The sequence below is a fragment of the Ursus americanus genome, chromosome 36 (genome assembly GCF_024610735.1).
Source record: "Ursus americanus isolate L20-20 chromosome 36, mUrsAme1.1.p, whole genome shotgun sequence".
Lineage (NCBI taxonomy): Eukaryota > Metazoa > Chordata > Mammalia > Carnivora > Ursidae > Ursus > Ursus americanus.
This window is the reverse complement of record NC_142162.1, coordinates 18,926,766-18,948,706: the sequence shown is the minus strand read 5'-3', so window position 1 is coordinate 18,948,706 and position 21,941 is coordinate 18,926,766. Positions and strand designations below refer to the sequence as shown.

At 43.1% G+C, this 21,941-nt stretch overlaps 1 protein-coding gene across 2 annotated transcripts in view; it reads right to left on the bottom strand.

Annotated features, from left to right (window-relative positions):
• FMN1 (formin 1) overlaps positions 1 to 21,941 on the bottom strand; it is a 403,510-nt gene that overhangs the window by 30,486 nt on the left and 351,083 nt on the right. For both annotated transcript variants that reach the window (XM_087859297.1, XM_045815793.2), the window contains 2 exons: positions 19,763 to 19,814; positions 14,843 to 14,992 (listed from right to left, as the gene is read on the bottom strand). In XM_087859297.1, the coding sequence (XP_087715423.1) occupies positions 14,843 to 14,992; positions 19,763 to 19,814 (202 nt within the window). The remainder of the gene's footprint in view (positions 1 to 14,842; positions 14,993 to 19,762; positions 19,815 to 21,941) is intronic.

Here is a 21,941-nt window from a genome sequence, read left to right as displayed (position 1 = left end):
TCCGGGAGAATGAGCCAACAGAAGTCTTCTCCCTAAAGAGAAGCTGGAGCTGGACAACAGATTAAGAGGACGATGCCCTTTAGAAGGACCATTCTTATGACAGCCGTAGCCACCAGATTCCAGCTTTGGGGCTCTAATAAAGTACCAAATCTTTAAAAATTGAAACGTGGCCATCCTACCACTCTCTTCTGCTTGTTACTTTCCAGATATGTTCTAAGGCGGTGCGATTAACAGTAGCTGACAAATACTCGCAGACAAGAACTGTGGGGAAGGATCCAGATAAGCTGAAATGTGGGGAAAAATAAGAGCCCACTGGGCCACCCACTGACTTCTTTCTCATAAAGGTAGGGTTACCTCACAGTTCATTACGGTTCGTTTTTTTAAAGGTCACGCTTTGAATTTTGCTTGATCTTCCTGATTTCAGTTCTAGTCTACTCTCCAATTTCTTTTTTTTTTTTTTAAAGATTTTTTTTATTTATTTGACAGAGATAGAGACAGCCAGCAAGAGAGGGAACACAAGCAGGGGGAGTGGGAGAGGAAGAAGCAGGCTCCCAGCGGAGGAGCCTGATGTGGGGCTCGATCCCATAACGCCGGGATCACGCCCTGAGCCCAAGGCAGATGCTTAACCGCTGTGCCACCCAGGCGCCCCTACTCTCCAATTTCTGTTGGTTTTCTTTGCCTTTAAAACCAGAATGAAAATGAAATGGATCCATCTAATTACACTCTGCCTAATGTTCCTCCCAGTTTAATTCTGTGACTACAATTAATGTTTTATTATTTTGGTGTTTTTTTGTTTGTTTTTTGTTTTTGTCATCTGCTCTTTCCGTTTCTTTCCATTCCAAATAACTGTCTGAATTATAAAAAGACTGTCAACCCATTAACTTTTGAATAAGTATGAGGCTAGGAGATATGTATATATATACATATATATATTACTTGAAAGATGATTTTATCATTTTGTTTTATAGTTTCAGGTATAGAATTTAATGATTCATCACTTACAACACCCAGTGCTCATCACAACTGCCCCTCTTAATCCCCATCACCTATTTAACCCATCCCCCACCCACCTCCCCTCTGGTAATCATCAGTTTGTTCTCTATCGTTAAGAGACTGTTTTTTGGTTTGCCTCTCTTTTTTCCCATGTTCATTTGTTTTGTTTCTTAAATTCCACATGTAAGTGAAATCATATGGTGCTTGTCTTTCTCTGGCTGACTTATTTTGCTTAGCATAATACTCTCTAGCTCCATCCACATCATTGCAAATGGCAGATGTCATTCTTTTTTATGGCTGAGTAATATTCCACTTTATCCATTCATCAGTCATTGGACATTTGGGCTCTTTTCATAATTTGCCTATTGTTGATAATGCTGTTATAAACATTGGGGTGCATGTATTCCTTTGAATCATTATTTTTGTATCCTTTGGGTAAATACCTAGTAGTGCAATTGATGGATAGTAGGGAAGTTTCATTTTTAACTTTTTGAGGACCCTCCATACTGTTTTCCAGAGTGGCTGCCCCAGTTTGCATTCCCACCAACAGTGCAAGAGGCCTCCCCTTCCTCCTCACCCTCACCAAAACTTGCTGTTTCCTGTGTTGTTAATGTTAGCCCTTCTGACAGGTGTGAGGTGGTCTCTCATTGTGGTTTTGATTTGTATTTCCCTGATGCCGAGTGATGTTGAGCATCTTTTTTGCCTCTTAGCCGTCTGTATGTCTTAAGAAAATGTCCATTCATGTCTTCTGCCCTTTTTTTAAAAACTGGATTATTTGTTTTTTGGGTTAGGTCATATATATTTTTTTAAGATTTTATTGTTTCGAGAGTGAGAAAGAGCATGAGCAGGGGTGAGAGGGAGAAGCAGACACTCCCGCTGAGCAGGAAGCCCGACTGGGGGTCAGTCCCAGGGTCCTGGGATCATGACCTGAGCCGCAGGCAGACATCCAACTGACTGAGCCCCCCAGCGCCCTGGGTTAGGCCATATTTTTAATGAAAAAAGTTATGCAGGCAATTAACTGGTATCTGGATATAACATCTCAAATCATGACTCAGGTTGTGGTCTGTACTCTAAACAATGGGGTTAATTTTTGTGTTTAAAAATGAGTAAATGTTGGGGCATCTGGGTGGTGAAGTCGGTTAAGCATTCAACTCTTGACTTCAGCTGAGGTCATGATCTCAGCATTGTGGGATCCAGCCCTGCCTTGGGCTCTATGCTAAGTGCGGAGTCTGTTTGAGATTCTCTCTCCCTTTCTCTCTGCCCCTCTCACTCATGCTGTCCCCCCCCCCTCAAATAAATAAATCTTTAAAAAAAATGGGTAAATGTTCTTGAAAAGTAAAACTTTGGAAATAGTAAATGGATCGGTGGTTGCCAGGGTTTGGGGCGGAGGATGGGGGGAAGGGTGAATAGATGGGGCACAGATTTTTAGGGCAGTAAGAATACTCTGCATGATATGATAATGAAGGATATGTGTCATTATACATTTATCCAAATCCATAGAAAGTACACCAACAGTGAGTCCTACAGTGAACAACGGACTTTGCGTGATTATAATGTGTCAGTATAGGTTCATCAGTTGTAACAAATGGACCCTCTGGTAAGGAACGTTGATAATGGGAGAGGCTGGGCATGTGAGGGTGCAGGGGGATTATGGGAAATCTCTGTACTGCCAATTTTGCTGTGGATATAAAAGTGTTCTAAAAAATAAAGTCTTAAAAATTGATGACTTTGCTTAAATACAGGTTAACATTTACATGATTTGACTGGTATCTGTGATTCCTTTTGGATTACAACAGGCAATCCTTGGTTAAAAAAATAAAAAGCACTATTCTGATGAGCGATGTTGATAATGGGGGAGACTATGCCTGGGTAGGGACAAGGAGTATGTGGAAAATCTCAGTACCTCTCAATTTTGCTGTAAATCTAAAACTGCACTAAAAATAGAAAGTCTTTTAAAAAATGAAAACAAAAGCGTAAATGACCCCACAAAATATCATTCTGTTTTAAGTAACTATTGGTGATATTTGTTAGAAGTTCTCTTAAATGACAGTGACCAATTCATCTCAGCAAGTGGAAAATATATAATCTAGTAATATTACCGGGACATACTTATTAATACGTCACTGGCTTTTGTCGTGTAGATTACAGGCCCAAGGAAGTGACTTCAGGAGTACAGAAGTAGAATCTTTGCCTGTAGTGACACTAGCTTCAAAGAGGAAGCCCTGTTAGCCATCCGGTGTGACCTAAAACATCAATCACTGCATGCAAGCCCACGCCTTCACTGAAGGCATTCAAAGTCAATGGCGTCAGAAGCACAGGTGGATAAAGGGAAAGAAAAAGGAGGCACTGCAGGGAATACAGTTCATGAAATTCATGTTGGTAAAAGCACAAAATCTGACCAGCTGTAATGTGAACCTGTTTAAGGAAGACTTAATATCACTCATCACTAATGACAGAAGGTCAAAATAGTCCTGAAGGGGGACAAGGCAGGCTCCGTGCACCAACGTGTATAGAAATGGGACTCGAAGTCAGCATGGCATAGGGAATGCTTGAGTTCCGTAAAAGCTGGATTGATAAAAGCTGAAGGTTCAAACCACTATCTCACTAGACTTAACCTAAAATTTAAGGTCATGTGAAGCAGAATCTTTCTAACAAGTACAAGAACTCTTCTTTTGGGTGGCTACTCTGAATTACACAGAAGGACATGATCAACAAAGGAACATGAGAAAAACAGGCCTTTGTCAATGGCCTAGTAAGTTCTGGCCTAGGGCGCTCTGAATGGTGGATGAAGTTTTTGTGGGATGGAGAAGGGAGGTGTTGGTGCCCGCTGGAGATCACACTTGTAAAATAAATCACTTGCCAGTCTGGCTACCCAGTGTAGGTTGGCTTTACCAATCATTAATAGGAACAGCTTCTTCTATAAGCAAGTGATGATATTTGTATGGTCTCCCTTTAGGAGAAAAAGCCAGGGAAAGGGTATAAGAAGCTGCAAAGATGAAATACCAACTGGCGATTCACTCCTGTGCCATGACCTCCTTGCAGCCTTGAACAAAGCGGCACAGGCCAAGGAACAAAGAACACTACACGGTCTTTGGGGAGGTGTGGAAGTGGCTTTGTTGCTTAAGCAAGCTCAATACCACAGGGTTTATGGCACTTTGGATGGAGAAGGTGGTATCTTGGTATTTTCCTCATTAGGATTTCCTGCAAGATAGACAGCATTAACATCACGGGTTGTTTTTGATGTGCTTTTAGAAGGACACAGCTATCAGGCTAGCCTTCCAGTCACTGCCTAATAGCCTGGACACCAGCAGTCAGGCTCTGGGTACTCTGTGGAGTTTGCACAGGTCTCTTGATATTCTGATATTCCTCAAGTCTCTAAAAAGCACTGTCCACAGTTTGTGTCTCAACAACCAGGGGAAAGGGGGCTAATGACCAGCTTTGGTTCTAAATAAGTAAGTGTAATCGTGGAGACCTGCCAGGGGCTGTGGAAAGCTCCCTCATTTCTGTCCGCTTTGATAATACTCCCTCACGAGGTATTATTGAATTCTTGGTGTAACTATCACACATGGATAAATTTATGAAAGTCAATGAACTAAGTAAAGTCACTCTTCACCCTTGAAGTAAAAAACAGCAATGCCAAGACCAAACTCATTAACTCCTCATGTAAAGGGAAATTTCTTCCTCACAGCAGCAGCTGATGAAAACACCACTGACTAGTGCATGGGGAATGTTTCCAAAGGGTAAGAAAACAAAAGAGAAGAGAGCAATCGATAGTATGAAATAGTGGGTAACCCCAAAATCATTTATCTGAGGCAGGCTGACAGGCCTATATACTTGGACAGACACACACTTCTCTACGCTCGTTCTCTCTTCAGAGTCTGACGCTCGACAACGACTAATCCTTCACACCCCAGGCTCCCCAGGTCAGTCTCATCAGTGGCCATGGTAAGACAGACCAGCAAGAAAGTTATACAGGTCCTTGACTTAAAAGACTTAAAAGAGCTTGACTTAAAAGCTCCTTACGCATCAGAATCTAGTCTCTAAAAGTTATCCTGTGATAAATTAGCCCATCACTTCTCCTTCCTAAGTTTGACAATTTTTCCCTACCTCATTCCTAAGATATTTTTCTATTTACAATGAAGGAAGTGCTCTTCGAGACCGAATTTCAGCAGCTACGCAATCAGCCACTTCATAGTGCTTGTGGGCTATCCCCTGTAGTACCCAAACATACTTTGACTTCAAATGATTAATTGCAGAACGAAGGCCTCTTCCGTTTTGCAGAGCTTCTCCCCCAGGCCACAGGGGAGTGGAAGTGTGGTGGTGGGGGGGGTCCCTGGACTTACCCTGGAATGCATGAGCAGTTAAAGCCAATCACTCTGCACTTGGTAGACGAAGCACCCTGAGCTGCCCCAGCCCCGTAGGTGCAGAGTGAAAGGTAACAGCACTGTGTTTCCTTGTTCTGGGAGGGGCGTCTGGGAGACAGCTTGCAAACCGAAGCTGGCCCCGTGTCATTAATCTGCAGGTTGAATTGCAACGCACAGCTAGTCTTTGGAAGATCTTTCCAATCCTGATAATGAAGACATGCATGTGCTTGCAGAAGCCAAGCTCCACTTTTTGGTTTTGGAAACTACACCACCTAGCAAGTCTCACCAAAACCTAGAGCCGATCAGAGTCTGTTCGCACGGTTTCAGGGTGACTGCAACAAAAAGGGTGAGGAAACAGGGAGACTGTGGAGCAGGGTAGCCTTTCTGGCACCCCTCAAATCATACTACCCAGGCAGGCCCCTATTCCATCTAGTCTCTGCCCAAGGCAAGAGCTGTCAGGAGTCCCACAGATAAGCAATTTAGATACATTCTAGCTGAATGAAGGAGACTTACTGTGGGTTTCCATTGCTGTCCGCCAAGCCAAGGAAGTAGAGTGCGGACAGATGCTCTCTCATGTTCTTATTTGAGCTCCGAAAAGGTTGGAGGCTTGGCACAGCCATGAACCCCAAGGATCTTCACTTCCTTGTTTTTTCTATTTTTTTTTTTTTTAAGATAAATTGAAAGTAATATAGTCAAGAACAGAGAAGGTGATTGTTTTACCCCATTGACTAATCTTTCTTGTTCTGAACATGTCTATCCTCTTTAACAAAGCTATTAAGATTTTAGATGCTTGGGCCTAAGCAACCCATATGGGATATATTTGGGGGAATTCTAGTACCAAAATCCAAATAAATAAGAAGTCTCATCTATCACTAGCAGACAGCAAATCCTGTAATCAATTTCAACGTGGCAAAGAAAACACAGGGATCGTTTATTTAACAAATATTAATTGAGCACCTAGTATGTATAAGGAAATACAAGATGCAAGAGAGAAAACAAGTATGAGACATTGCCCTTGTTTTCTAGGGCTCACGATTCATTCAAGGGAGAAAAATGTCTGTAACTAAATGAGTGAAAAAGAAATCACGAATGCCAAAACCGAAGGGAAGCTAACCCCTCAGAGTTGTGGCGAAAAGATAACTCACAGAGATTGGGGAATACTTCATGCAGGAGGCAGTATGTGAGTAGATTAAACCCTTTCAGAACAGGGTCTCATAACTTGTATAGCATTAAAGACATAATAGATATTTTAGAAGTACGTGTTTAAATCAAGCTGATTACATGCTGTGAATCTGTACAATGAGAGACAGATGTGGACTGAGTACCCAGAGAAGGACATGCAGAAAAGACGGCACCTAGGCTGGTCCCAGAAATCACGCTGTGTGATTCCTCCAAAATGGGCCCTACGACTCCCAGGTCCAGGCCTTTGCCACGTGATTCCAAGAATGTCCTTACCCCTTTCCTCTCTAAGCAGCTTAATTCATCTGCTCTGTCAATGCTCAGCTCATTTCCTACCTAACATCACAGGATATCAGGGTTGAAATACACCTTCAAGATCACCTAAGTCTAGCAGTTCCTAGACTTGGCTGAACATAGTAAAAACCAACACAGAACATAGTAAGGGAGCAGTCCTCTCTCCCACTTTCAGAGCTCACTGCATATAGTTAAGCAAGGGATGGGTGAAGCCAAGGCATTTATTGAGACAACCAAATACAGAATGAGTTCCTGCTCTGCCCTCACTTTGGGGAGCTCACTAAAACTGCAGATTGCTGGGTTCCACCCCACTGGGATTCTGATGCAGAAGGTCCATTTGCTTTTTTGCCAAGCTCTCCAGGTGATCTGAAAGACCTAGCAGACTTAGGAGCAGCTGATCTCCAACATTCTTCCACTGGCTTCCGAATCCCCTCTACAATTTTCTGCTCAGTGTGGTCCTGACATCTTCCTAAAGTCCTCCCTAACCTCCACATTTCTTTGGGAGGACTTCCTCCCCCAAATTCTTACACCACCCCAGATCTTCAATGCCCACCTACTATCATGTTGTACAATGTAGCGAAGTCCCTTCTAGGCCAATAAACAATTATTAGGCTCTGTGCAGGAGAATGAACCATAGAACATACACAAAGAATGGGTTTACGTCCTAGAGATGGGAAAAGACACATAAACTGCTAAAATAACAAGTTGAAATGAATTAAGTTCTAAAGGATGTTAAAAAACAAAACAAAAAAACATGGGGTCAGAGACGAGAGGAAGAAGTAGTTTTTCTACTTAGGGGTATTTCAGAAAATTTCTAGAGAAGCTGGTTTTGGAGGCAGTCATTAACAAATGATTACATTGTGGGGGCACCTGGGTGGCTCAGTCATTAAGTGTCTGCCTTCGGCTCAGGTCATGATCCCAGGGTCCTGGGATCGAGCCCCACATCGGGCTCCCTGCTCAGCAGGAAGCCTGCTTCTTCCTCTCCCTCTGCCCCTGCTTGTGTTCCCTCTCTCGCTGTGTCTCTCTCTGTCAAATAAATAAAATCTTAAAAAAACAAAAACAAAAACACAAAAAACCCAAATGATTACATTGTGACCAATACAAAATAACCGGGGACAATACAGTGTAAAGAAATTATCCAATGAAAACACAAGGCAAGAATGTGCATGTGTGAGAAACAGTGAGTCATTGGGGTGAGGACAGGCAGGATGAGGCTATAGGAAATGAGGCTGGAAAGTAATTTAAGGGCAAGTGGTTGAAGGCTCATACTCTAATTTGGGAGAGAATATGGAATACTTGAAAGAGCTCAAGCTTGGGGTGCCTGGGTGGCTCCATCAGTGGAGCGTCTGACTCTTGATTTTGGCTCAGGTCATGATCTCAGGGCCTTGAGACTGAGCCCCACATTGGGCTGCACACTCAGTGGGGAGTCTGCTTGAGGGTCTCTCTCTCCCTCTCCTTCTGCCCCTCCCCCCATGCATGCTCACTCTCTCTCTCAAATCAATCAATAAATCTTTTTTTTAAAAAGAGCTTAAGCTTAGTGTCAAAGAAGACCTCTATCTTTTATCCCCATTCTGTTGCCTCCTAGTGAAACTGTGATACTGGCAATTGATCTACTCTCTTCCGGGCTTCTCCATGGAACAGCAATACACCCTCTTCTCAGGGCTGTTGTAAGGACACGATGAGTTCATGACTATAAGCGCCAACCATGCTCAACTCTCTTTTCTTTATTTTGTCAGTAACAGAAAACCACAGAATATGTTTAAAGAAATAGATGTAATCTAACTTCTGTTTTAAGACGAAAACTGGATACAATATTAAGGGACATTAGAGAGGAAATGGAAAACACATATGCAGAGAGAACAGAAGGGTGTTCCAATAATCCAGGTGAGAGCTGAGGTCCTGAACGAAGGCAGAGCCAGTGTGAAAACAAGATGCAGAAGAATAACCACTGAGGAGGCAAAACGGAGAGGTCAGCAGCAGGTGGGAAATGATCTCGTGGAGTTGAGGATCAATCAGGAGTTCAGCCTGCCTTTGGCTGCTAGGAGGAGGACAGTGATGCTGACCAAAGTGTTGGGAACCTGACAGGAGCAGGCCTCAGGTGAGACAGAAGACATTCCAACGGGGACTTAACTGAACTGCAAATCGAGGCTGGGCACCCTGCAGGAATGGTTCCTGTGCAGCCGGAGATTTGGGTCTAAGACTTGGAACTCAAGAGTTTGGGTCTGGGGAGGAAGACCTGGGAGGGGCTGGCAGAGCCGGCAGGGGAAGCTATGAAAATAGATGGGACTAGCTAGGGAGGGGGTGCTGAGCAGAAAAGAGGAGCACTGACATCTGGACCTCGGAAAAGCTTCGCTCTTGAGGAATAGAAGAAAATGAGGAGCAAATGAAAGAGATGGAGGAGGAGTGCTTGTTTTCACGGTTTTTATGCAAAAGGAAAATAAGTTTTTCTTGTTGAAGCCACTGTTATTTTGGCCTTTGCTATGGCAGCTGAGGCTTTACCCTTACTGATACAGGAAGAAGGCAGTGTGTGCCAACAAAAAAGAAGTAAGAATAAACAAAACTCCTCTTCTAAGAAGCTAGAAGGGAAAGGAAAGAGATGGAATGATAGTTTCCAGAGGGCAGAGGGTCAAAAGAGGTGTTTAGTTTTTTTCAAGTCGACGCTCCTATACTTGTTACCATTTCTAAGTCTACCATCTCCTCTCCTTATTCATGGAATAGTTTGTCGAAGTAGTTTTAAATTTATTGCTTGGGAAATAAGCAGGTTTTATTCTTTGTGGTTATGATAATTCTGTTTATAAGTCAGCTGCTTGGGACATTTACCATGTATATTTGTACAGAACGGTCTTCAAATGTGACTTAGAAAAATGCAAAGTTCTGCCAATTTACTGGGGGGATTATTTGTACGATTGCAGGTCCTTCCAAATACGAAGCTTCTTAGTAGGTAAGTGTACACAAACCCTTTGACCATAAACACAGAGGGCTAGGGAAGAGAAAGTTCCCTTATCACGAGTTGTTATAATGACCGTGTATGCATGTCACTAGGAAAGCAGAATTCAATAAATAAAAAATTTAGTTTATGGAACTTTTTCCAGGAAAAACTTTATCATATGAAGAGAGGAATTCCTGCAACATCTACACTGCGATCAGTGGCTCCTTTGTGGGCTGAGTGACAGCCTCTCTAAGTTTCCAACTCCTGGTCCTAAAGTGACCTGAGCAGTAGGGAGCTGTGAGGACAGCTTCTGGGATAACCCCACAACAGCCCTGAACTATCTGCTGTCAAGAGTATGGCAACTGCATAATTAACCATAACCACGGCAAGTAATATACTTAGAACAGAAACCCTGTTGGTATTTAGCTGAACTAAAAATGAGAAAGTAACCATCCATTCCCCATAGTGTAAATTATAGCTATTGGTATAACGAGATTTCTTATTTGCATTTTTCATAAAATTCACCAAACTTCTTATTCACTCATTACTGACCCATTATGGGTTTTTTAAATGGCACTTTTAAAGTTTGCTTTGGCTCAGAGTGAATTATTTGCCAAGATTTTATTCCTGGAGTCATGAATCCCCTGAGACTTCTTTACCTTCTGCAAATTCATAGCTCATTTTGTGGGTCCTAGTGGTTTGTGGTCTCTATGAGTGCATGTGTGGGCATGTGTGGGGAGCAGTCTTAAGATATCCTAAGTAGTGAAACATTTCATAAGAAAGGGTTCTATACCCCAGAGTAATTAAACAGCAGAAAAAAAAAAAAAAAAAAGGAAAAAGCAGAAAACGAATAGTCAGTAAAAGTAGCAAAAATTAGGTTACCTCCTTGGACTTATGCATATGCTTGGATAATATGTTGATTTAATAGGTGGAAGAAATGTGTGCTACAAAAATTCATGGAGTGTTTGGATATCAAGAAGTACAAATACAAAAGTACATGAAAAGGTAAAAATGAGGCAAAGCTGCATCTGAGAGTAAAAATTTTGATGACCTTTAATAAACCACTAAATGCAATGTTAGATACACATGAGCAGAGGAAAACATGTTTGTGTGCACACTTAAAAAAAAAATGGTGTCTCCAAGACCAATATTACTATTGTACGGAAAGAACTTGGGGCACAAGGCAAGTTGGCCAGAGAAATTTACCAACCAAGAGGGCAAGGAAAATTCTCCCTGCTCCCAAATCTCTCCCTAGCTCACCGCCAGACCTTGGCTAGAAATGTCTTCCAATACAGTCCCTAATGAGCTGAAGAGCAAAGGTGGGAAACATTCTGTTTCTCGGATTATCAGAAAAGCTGTTTCTAGATTCATAGAGATTTCTATCTAGAAGAGATCATCCCAATATGTTTTTTAACAATTGTGTCCCCCCAGACAATAAGCAACTGGCCCAAGATCACACAGCAAATTATTGGCATAAAAATGTTAGTTTTCAACTCTCTAACTAGAGGTCTTTTTTGCACTACTGAGCACTGCCTGTAATCAGTAGGGGTAAAAGAGGGGCTTGGTACATTTCACTGCAGGGATAAGTTCCAGTATTTGGGACAGCATGAGGACTGGGTGGGCCATAGACCGAAGGTCTAGGGATTGAGGCATTCTGGATTTGCACCTGGACGCAGAAGTTGTTATTTTGACTAATAATGGCTTAAATGCCAAGGACAATTTAGTGACATTAATATGCCATCGCATAGTACCTTGCTCTTCTATTGATATATTTAATCTGTAGGTAAATCATACATCCCTAGTGAAATGCTATGTCTCCTCTACTCAAAAACAGAATCGCGTCCTGACACTAGCTTAATGCTACAGTTTATCATTCACTCACAAGGTACAAAAACATTGGATGTTTTATAAGATAGTCATTTGTGTGTCTCGATATTATTCTGGGTTTTATGACGGGCAATTGTCACCCTCACCACACAATATGATGAAGCTGCATCCATTTTGATTTTGCATCAAGCTAACGTGTATTGATGGAAACCATGTTAAGCAGAACAAGAAGTAAAGATTCTCTACCACCGCAAATTGATTACAAGTGGCCTAAAGTAGTTCTCAACACTTCCATTTCATTTGGAAGTGAATTTACACCTTTGAAAATATTATTATTTCTCCTTAATTTGTCCCAGTGATTTTTTTGTATTTTAATTGGCCTTCAAATATATTTAAAAATCAAATAGGTGTAATTTCTTTTGATGGAATCCCAAACTATAGCTTTTTTTTTCTCTAATAATTGCAAGCTATCAGGTTTTCATTTGGTTTTGAATTTCCTTTTTAAGGATGTCTTTGTATTATGTGATGTTACCACTTGGTATTTACTCTTATTGGGATTTCTTGGAAAAGTATAATAAAAAATAATAATATTGAACACGATTAAATGGGTGTCAAAACAAAGCGATCATATTGTTTCTCATGTAATTATAATAGAAGAATTCAAGTTAGTTTGCTTATTTTAGCACAATGAACATGTGATTCCAACAGTTTAAAAGCTAAAATCCTTAGCAGGTAGAGGACAAAGAAAAAAAACCCCTCACATTACAAGAAAACCCTGGATATTAATCAGTTTGTTTAACCAGATGAATAGTTGTATCCATATGTGCTAACATTTCTTAACAAGTAGATTTCTGTAAACAAACTGCTTCCAAAAATATTTTATGAGCTGTCATTAACTTCAGAGATGTTTTTCTAGGTTGGCAACCTTGGTGATCTATCTCGCGAAAGCACGGCCGGAATGGAGAGACCCCTGAAATTGCTAAATGAGGAGAACTGAGAAGGGTCCTGTGAAGTCATGACCCTTGAAAGGTGTTGGTTTACAGAGTGTGAAGCAGGTAATTCACCAGCTGCACCCAGGAAGCAGTGCTGGACGGGCCAGTGACTAGCAGGGGACAGCGCTTGGAAGGACGGGTGGCTCCCACCGCCACGTCAGACTCACAGTTAGTTTGCCTCAACTTCTATGATGGGGGAACATGCCTTAATTTGGACGACAGTTCAATATTTCAACAGAAGAGTCTTAAACTAAAAAGCAGTTAACGACCCCCCCCTCTTTTTTTTCCCCCTGGACCATTTTTTAGGGCTCCAACTAGAAGGACAAATTCACTAAGGGCGACGCTCAAAATCTGAGGCACAAGATCTTACGCAAAGGCTGTCCGTTCAGGACGCATGGCGGGATGCCTGGCCTTCGGGTGGGGGGGAGAGCTGCCTGCCGAGCTGCTACCCCGTGAGCGGGACAGGAGCTCGGCTCTATCCCTTTCCTACGGGGCTCACAGAACAGAGTTTGTGCCACAGGAGCTCAGGTTAGCTGAAAAGGCCAAGTAAGCATCTGCAGGGCAAGAGCAAGAAGTTGGGTGCCATGAGTTTTAGGCTTTTTTTCCTCCACATTATTATTTTAAGGATTTTATTTATTTATTTGATAGAGAAAGAGAACACAAGCAGGGGGAGCGGCAGGCAGAGGCAGAGGGAGAAGCAGACTCCCTGCTGAGCAAAGAGACCAAAGCGGGGCTCCATCCCAGGACCCTGGGATCATGACCTGAGCAGAAGGCAGATGCTTTACTGACTGAGCCACCCAGGCGCCCCTCCTCCACATTATTATTAATAATCTATTTTTCTAATAATGTCACAACTATTTCTTTGCTTCACTTTATCTATATAATGGATCTACTCACTTTAATTCCCATGTTTTCAAAGAAGAAATGGTGGAGAGAAATGTTGATAAGCATTTTTAAAGGTCTTTGACTTCTTCAGAAAAAAAAAAAGCTGCCTTTTGAAGAAGTCCTTGAGAAAAATATTTAGAGAATCAGGAGTACTGGGTCAAAAATCTCTAAACCTCGATCCCTTTAAAAATAGCTTTTTAGGGGCGCCTGGGTGGCTCAGTCGTTAAGCGTCTGCCTTCGGCTCAGGGCGTGATACCAGTGTTCTGGGATCAAGCCCCACATCAGGCTCCTCCGCTATGAGCCTGCTTCTTCCTCTCCCACTCCCCCTGCTTGTGTTCCCTCTCTCGCTGGCTGTCTCTCTCTCTGTCAAATAAATAAATAAATAAAATCTTAAAAAAAATAGCTTTTTAAGGTGAAACATATCAGTGTATTGTGTGTGTGTGTGTGTGCCTGTGTAGACATATGCCTTTTCTCTGCTTACAACGTAAAGAACAAAGACACTGAATTATGGAATTCCAGGTCTCCATGTTTAGCGAGATGCGGTGCTCCAGTTAGATAAACCGCTTCCCTTGACTTGTGGAAGCGTTCTGTCTCCTACCCTGCTTCGAATGACACTCCCATCCATCTGTTCTACAGCAGTGGGACAGCGAGACCTTTTTGAAGTTTAAATGCACGACACCCTTCGTAGAACAGTGGCGACCTGATCAAAACAGTGATCAAGCAGAAATGCTCTTGTTCTGATAAGCGGGGCCAAAATTCAGTCTCTTTCTTAGCAGAATGAACTCTCTCTCTCTCTCTCCCTATATTCAGAGTCGAGATTTTTCTTCTACCCCCAACTAATAAAATCAGGAGGCTGCAGTGAGGCTGAGCGGCAAGCAGTTTGATGTCCTCAGCAGGATACGAGGAGTCAGAAGTGGCGCTGTAAATCCAGAGCGGGGCTCAACACTGTGTTAAGTGTGGCCCGAGTCTCCGAGATTTCCTTTTGATGCAAGTTCAGTATATTAATGGGAAAAGCATTCACTTTTATTTGTCTGTACTGTCTGCGACAGCAAGGCTGCCTCATTTAGCCTGGGCCAACGTGAAAATACACAGAGAAGCAATCTGTTGCAAATTAGCACAGCTCCGCTTTCATTTACTAGCTAGTAATTGGAAGGGGTTAAGAAAGTGTAACTTATCAGATCACGTGAGCTATCTGCGTGTGTGGACAGCGCGCCTCCCCCGGATCTCCCCGTGAGCCCCGAGGCAATAATCTTTCCTCAATGTCCACTTGATCTGAAAGAAAATCCTGATGCGTGTGAAATGCGCTCCCTTGGTGAGGTTTGACAAGGCAGTTTCCTCCACTCCTGAAGGGGGTATTGATGACTCCATTAGAACCTTACCTTTCTTTCGATATAGTTTTACTCTCCCGCTTCCAAATGGTCTTGAAGTCACTGCAGAACTCGTACCACACCATAAACACATAGTTGGGTGTGATCTCCTTCTCACCAGACTTTGGCTTCATCCCAAAATATCCTACTGTTGTTTCAAAACTGCAACAGGTAGGGGGAAAAAACAGAGTGAGGTGGGGGGTGGGTAAGAAACTGTCTACACCCTCAGGTCAGGGACTCTGGGGGCATTTCTCACATATTCATTCACTAAGACAGAAGCCCAGCCTCATAGTGACCGTGGCTTATCCCAAGCCTCAGAAAATCTATTTGCTTAAACCGCTTCTTGAAGAAGTTCAATCTGGTACTCCTGGTCACATTTTACGCGTAGAAAAATGAGCATGTCTAATTCTAGGGGGTATGCCGGTGAAGCTAGGAGTTTGCTCTTCATCTCAAATCCACAGCATTTACCAGCTCTTCGTTTACGTTTAATGGTTACATGGACATATAATGACGACATATTGATGCTGCAGCCTTACCAGTGGTCAGTTAGACCATCGGGAATAATTAATCTGTTGAGCGCTTCATGGAAAATCGAGATATTATTCTATCCTTATTCTGTCATCCGCTGGCTTTGCGATCTTGGGTCAATCACTCAGCATCAGACTCCCCGTTTTCTCAAGGGTAAAATAAGACTTAGAGTAGATGATCTCTAAGAAGGTTACATTTTAAAGCTCGATATGCTACAATACAAACCACCGTTGCATTAGAAAGAGATAGAACTAAAGGCAGGGCAAGGTTTGGGTGAAAAACCATCTTTGATCCTGGAAAGACGACCTCTCATCGGGTCAGGGAAGGATCCAGGTTTTCCAAAGTTGATTCCCAGGCACCGGTCCATATCCCCTGACCTACCCGGTGGAGGCTCCCTGCACACCAGACTGCGGGGGCCTCCCAAGCAGCCCTCCTTGGAGGCGTTAGCTTTGTAGCAATTTATAGCTCTGCACTTAGTCCCCCACCCCCAACCTCCACCCACCCAAAGCCTCACAAGCTCATTTGCCAGGAGCAAGAACACTTAAATAAATGGCCCCTTTTTCTAGGGTGTTGGAAACTAATCAAAGCAGGAATGGCTGGCCACGTTTACTACTCAGTGCTCTATCATCTGTTCAGACGCAGCCTTTTTTTTTTTTTTTTGTGGCCATCCTGAATCCTGAGTTTCTAATGGAGCTCTCTTCAATGGCAACTGTAAAACCCCGAAGGCCCGTCACTGTTATGGAGAATACTTTCATCTCGTTCTCGGTTATTGGGCAATATGTATCTCATAAGATTTTATCACATTTCACAGATGAACTGTTAATTGATTCCATGGCTATGATTAGGTGAGACCCAAGCTGGAGCTGCAGCTCCGAGTCCCATAAATTCTTTGTGCTTCTGTAAACAATAAATCTGTTTTTAATGCAAATTAAAACTACTGGCCAGGGAATTTTGGCTCCCAGTTATTAAAAGACTGGAAGTGCATAAGTGGAGAAAGGCAATAACTGCAGTAATTTCTGAAGGGACTCTCTTATAATTCCAAACATACATAATTTGGAACAAAACCAGTAATGGAAGAGAGTCGCAATGTCAGGCCACTGCTAACTCGGTGGCAGTCATAACACGGATAAAACCAAATGTACGCTCAATGGCATATACTTTTATATTATTAAAATGAAAATTATATTGACTGTGGCATGGAAATACACAAGTAGAGGGTTATGTAACCGATAGGAACAGGCCATGAATTTTTATACGGTCACGGGGCTTACAACTGGAAGAGACTTATAGGCCAACTTGTCCAATGTTCTCATTTTAGAGGTGAGAAAACAGAGACCTGGAAAGACTGAATGACTTTATTCGTTGGCAGAGCTGGGTCTACCACTCGGGTCCCCTGATTCTCAGTGAAATGCTTTCTCTACTCCACCCTCCGGTTGCTCATGGTCATGGACACAGGCTTTTTTTTTTCCCCTGTGTCCACTTTAGACACAGTTGCCCCCAGCAGCACCCCCAGCAGAACACATCGTCATCATTGTTCTCTTCCTTGTGGTCACCTTCGATACAGAAACATACTTACTTGTGTGTTAATACAGAAAAGAAAGTCTTTCCCTATTAGTATTCAGAGGAGCAAATTATTTTCCAGTGGGATATAGTGAAGAGGACGACACTCCAGTCACTGTGCCTCACAGAGCACCCCAGCACCCCTGGCAGTACCTGGAGTCTAGATCCTGAGACCCAGATGGTGCAAATCCTGGCGCAGTTCACACCACGCCAGTGTTGTTACGCGGGTTATCACAGAGCTTCAGAAAGGCACGTCGTCATCCTGGGGGCCTCACTTTTCCCAACCTACACTGGCGTGAACCTTGCACCCTCACCACCTCTCCCTCTGGGGGTTTGTGAGGCCTTGCTTGCTAACCCTCGAAGGGGGCGGAGACTAGAGGAAATACCGAATTTCAGCAATTTTTCTCCCTGTGTGTTTTAGAAACTAAGAAAGCAAGCGAACCTCTTCAGAAGAACCAGCGCAGACAGAGTCCCAGGGGGTGGCCTGGCTTTGGCACTCTGCAACTTTGACAAGGGGGAAGTTACTCGGAAAGGATGTGCCTCATTTGACTTCAGGTTATCCCTTTGTTCAAGGAGAGGCAAAAGGGCTAGAATATGAACGTATGCCTGCTTCCTAAGGTCTAGACATTCTGTCCTCCTGCAAATTGTTGCTATTTAACAGCCAGGCGAATACTCTCCAATGGACAAGGGGGCCATCGTGCTTTCTGAAATTTCTGTTTGTCAGCACATAACGCCCAAATAGCTTTCAACTTTTAGAAGACTGATTTCTAATCATATATTATGTTTCGTAAAACTGCTTTCCTTCGCTCTGTTCCCTTTTTTTCCTCTCTGCTCCAATTCCTGATCTGATTCCTATTTTTTTAATTCAGCTAAATATTTTAAAATACAGACAATGACGTTATCAAAGAGCCCGTAGCAATGTGAGTGGTTTTACTTTTACAGCGTTGAGACGGCAAAGCGGGACACGTCCCCTTACTGTTTCACATGCATGCCTCCAGAAACTGCTTAGGAAAAGCAAACATGCCGTGGCCTCAGAGTAAATTGTTTCTCTTGAGAATAAAACAGAAGAATTTACTAAATTTCACACGAATATTGCAACACTGACCACCAACCTCCTTAAAAACTGCAAGCAAATAACTGTGGTTTCTACATTAAAGATGGGGTCTAACATATTTCATGTATGACATGAAAGCTATGCTACCTTCACCACAAAGTCACGGAAAATGCTGACAACCGAAATTTATGACCCCCCTCAGCATAGCTAACGCACAGCAGCAGCTTCGGCCCCTCGGAGGTGGGCCCTCTTTTCCTTAAGCCAGAATCTTGGAGAAATATTAGAAATTTGACATCCACCTCGGAAACCCAAATTTCTGTTTGGCCTGACACCAAGGTGCCCTTGTGGGTGGCCTCTCTGAATATGCTATTTTCTGTAACACGGACGTATGCATTTTGCACACGGAGGAAGGGAAAACTTACTGCAGGGATGAGGCCAATCAAGGGGCACGAAAATCTAAAAACATAATCACGGGACCGCTTTGGTTAAAGATGGACATGCCTGCTTGACAGTCCTGACTCAAGAAGTGTCTGCACTTAAAAATGCAGGATTTGCCTCGACTTCACTTTCATCTGTATTTCAATTTGACTGGCGGCTGGAAGCAGGCCAAATGTTGGCTCCCGTCGAAGCAGAGCCGACAACACTACCTGTAGGCTTTCAGAACTCTGGGAAATCGTGGCTAGACAGGAGGAAATGGTTTGTTTCTAGAGTTCGTTCATTTGCATGTAACGACCTCCTCTCCTCACGCGTTTGTAAAGCCCGTTGTCCTTCTCGGCTATTTCCTACCCCTACCTCCCACTTAATTTTCTAGTACTTCTAGAATTGGCACCAGCAAAACGTATCTCGGTTCTCTGTGCTGAAAATGAGAACGCCTCCGTATATTCTCACTCACCCTTTTAAGGGTGGAGGCACAGCCAAGCTGACTCACCTGGTCAGCTGACAAAAACAAAAGCCTCTATCAGGGACCAGAGCCACTGACTACTGGGTGAACTGGGTAGTTCCGTTCTGCTGTCTATTAAGAGAGAAGAGCAAAGCAGAGGCCTGACGTGGGTGAGGAGTAGAACAGAAGGCTTCTGAGGTCTCTTCCGATTTCTGAGGCACTTTTCATATAGAGGGGTCAGTCCCTCCTCCCCACTTGCTGCTTGTTCACTGTACCCTCTGAGCTGAGGAAAGACCTAATAAGTCTCTTAGGTGTTTGCAATAATGGTTTAATCTAGTTGTAATGCTAAGGAGGGTCACATTGTTCCTCCTAACTTCCATCAGGTGGTTCAGGAGCAGAGAAATGGCGGAGAGGCAGATGGTGTCATGACATGACTCATGCCAGCCACTTCTGAATGGTTCTGTGCTCTTTGAGGAGAAATATCGCCGAGTCCTGTCATAGTGCTTTCCCTTCAGCTCCTGGTGGAATCTTACTGCTCATGGATGCATAGTCTCAACCAATGGGGCCAAAAGAATAGCTAGTCAGACATCATGCTAAGTAAAATAAGCCAGTCATAGAATGAAAAATGCTGTATTGATTCCACTTATGGGAGGTATCTAAAGTAGTCGAAGTCACAGAGACAGGAAGTAGAATAATGGTTGCCAGGAGCTGGGGTGAGGGAGGAGAATGGGGGGGTTATGGTTTAATGGGTACAGAGTTCCATTTGGAGATGCGTTAGTTCTGAAGATGGAGACGGTGGTGATGGTTGCATAGCAATATGACTGCACTTAATAACAAGCATAAAAAGGAACAGCTAGCCAAAGAAACAGCTAGCCAAAGAAAGGACTGAGGCCACGTCAGAGCCACTTACCTTTTCTGTGCATTCTCCAAGTGACTTTCTTCCATTTTATGCTCTTTTTTGGCTGTGAAAGAGAGATAATTATTATTAAAACAGCATTTTCTTCCATCATATCTTCTGTGTCATCTTCTAACTGGGATCACACCCATGCGTTCTCAAAATCATTCTGAACGCAGGGGTTGGTGGCCCCTACACATGTCCTGGAGATAGTTCTCTACTGGCTACACCTCCCACCCTTGCTTTCTTGAGAATCGCTAGAGCTAATGGTGGCCATATAATTTACTGTTCTCACGGGGACACTCTTGAAAGTGAAAGAAGGTGATAACTAATAATTACATCTGGACAAAAACATAAATGGGAACAATCCTGGCCAGATTGGTCCATGTGGTCACCCCAGCTCTGAAGCCTTGGCAGGTACTTGGCACTCTCTCCACACCTCCCCACACATCAGAAATCCAGAACCATGTATAGCAGTTCTGCTCGGGTTCAATCAAATTCTCTGGAACCCTTGCACACACTGTCTCTACACCCAGAGGCTCCTTTGGCAGTCTTGGGGGGGGAAGCCTGTGGTCTCCTTTCTCAGAATGCTGTTTTTAAATGCTTTGAAAAAAAAATACTTAAGACTATTAAGAAAATCCATGATACTGAGATACAACTCTGAATTTATAGATTAAGAAAGAGTATTCTGTAGGAACTATTTATTTAGGAGGTTTCATTTTTGGGTGGTGCTTTTACATATCATTCTCTCAAGACAATTATCATATGGTTTCACTCATTTATGGAACACAAGAAGTAGGAAGATCGGTAGGGGAAGAAAGGGATAAAGAAAGGGGGGGCAGTAAACAGAAGGGGGAATGAAGCATGAGAGACTATGGACTCTGAGAAACAAACTGAGGGCCTCAGAGGGGAGGGGAGTGGGGGAATGGGACAGACTGGTGATGGGTAGTAAGGAGGGCACGTATTGCATGGTGCACTGGGTGTTATACGCAACTAATGAATCATCGAACTTCACGTCAAAAACCAGGGATGTACTGTATGGTGACTAACATAATAAAAAATATTATTATAAAAAAGAAGATAATAGTACTACATATGATAATAACTTCTTCACTTTAAAATTGCCTAGAAAAATAGGCAAGCCATAATCTATATAAGCCTTAACAGTTCTTTCATTTAAGGCTACAATGATATAAAATGAACAGGAAAAGAAAATCGGTCATATCTAATAGGGCCTGTGACGTCGTGATACTTCATGAAAGACATTAAAGGACTTTAAAATGCCACTATTTTATTTACTAAGCTTAGCTTTGCCGTGTACTACCTGTGTGACTGTGGTCGAGTTGCTCACGACCGACTGCACGGTTACTGACTCCTCTGTGCTATGGGAATAGCCACAGTGACCACCACCACACGGCTGCTATGAAGACTAAAGGAGACAACACACACCAAGCACTTGGAGCGTGATATACGATCAGTAAATGACACGAACGGTATTATCAGTACCTCATCATCAACTTCATCATATACTTATTTTATTTTATTATTTTTTTTTAACAAGAGAAAAAAGTTTATTAAGATGTATACTGATGTATACGCAGGAGACACCCAGGGAAAAATAAGTCACTCCTCTTGAGATAACTGTAGGCCCCCCATGGAGCTGCTTCTGACCCGGGTGCCAGGCTGCAATCCAAAACTTAGGTAATTTTCATGTCTCTGTAAATGCCCCACTTAACCAGAAACAGTACGTTCAGTCAGCCGATCCCCAAATGCCAAGCCAGCTCTGCACCTTCTCATCCCAAACGAGGACGACCATGTCGTCACTGGTTTTAAGACAATGTTATCAAGTTACTCCCCTGCTCAAAACCTTCCGAAGGCTTGTCGTCACCCCTGATATACCTTCTAACACATTCACAGTGTCCCATCAGGCCCTGCAGTCTGCTCCCTGGCTCCTCTGTGACATCGCTTCCTCTCTTCCTCTCTCCCATGCTCATTCCCTCCCAGTCTCTCTGCCGGCTTGCTGATGTTTGAGCACACGAGCGTGCACACTGGTGTGTGTGTGTGTGTGTGTGTGTGTGTGTGTGTGTGCACGACTGGCTCCCTTACTGTATTCAGGTCTCAGCTCAAATACCACCCTTTCTGACATCACTAAATAAAAGATCACCCCTTGCTGTCCCCTCCCCCAACTCTCTCA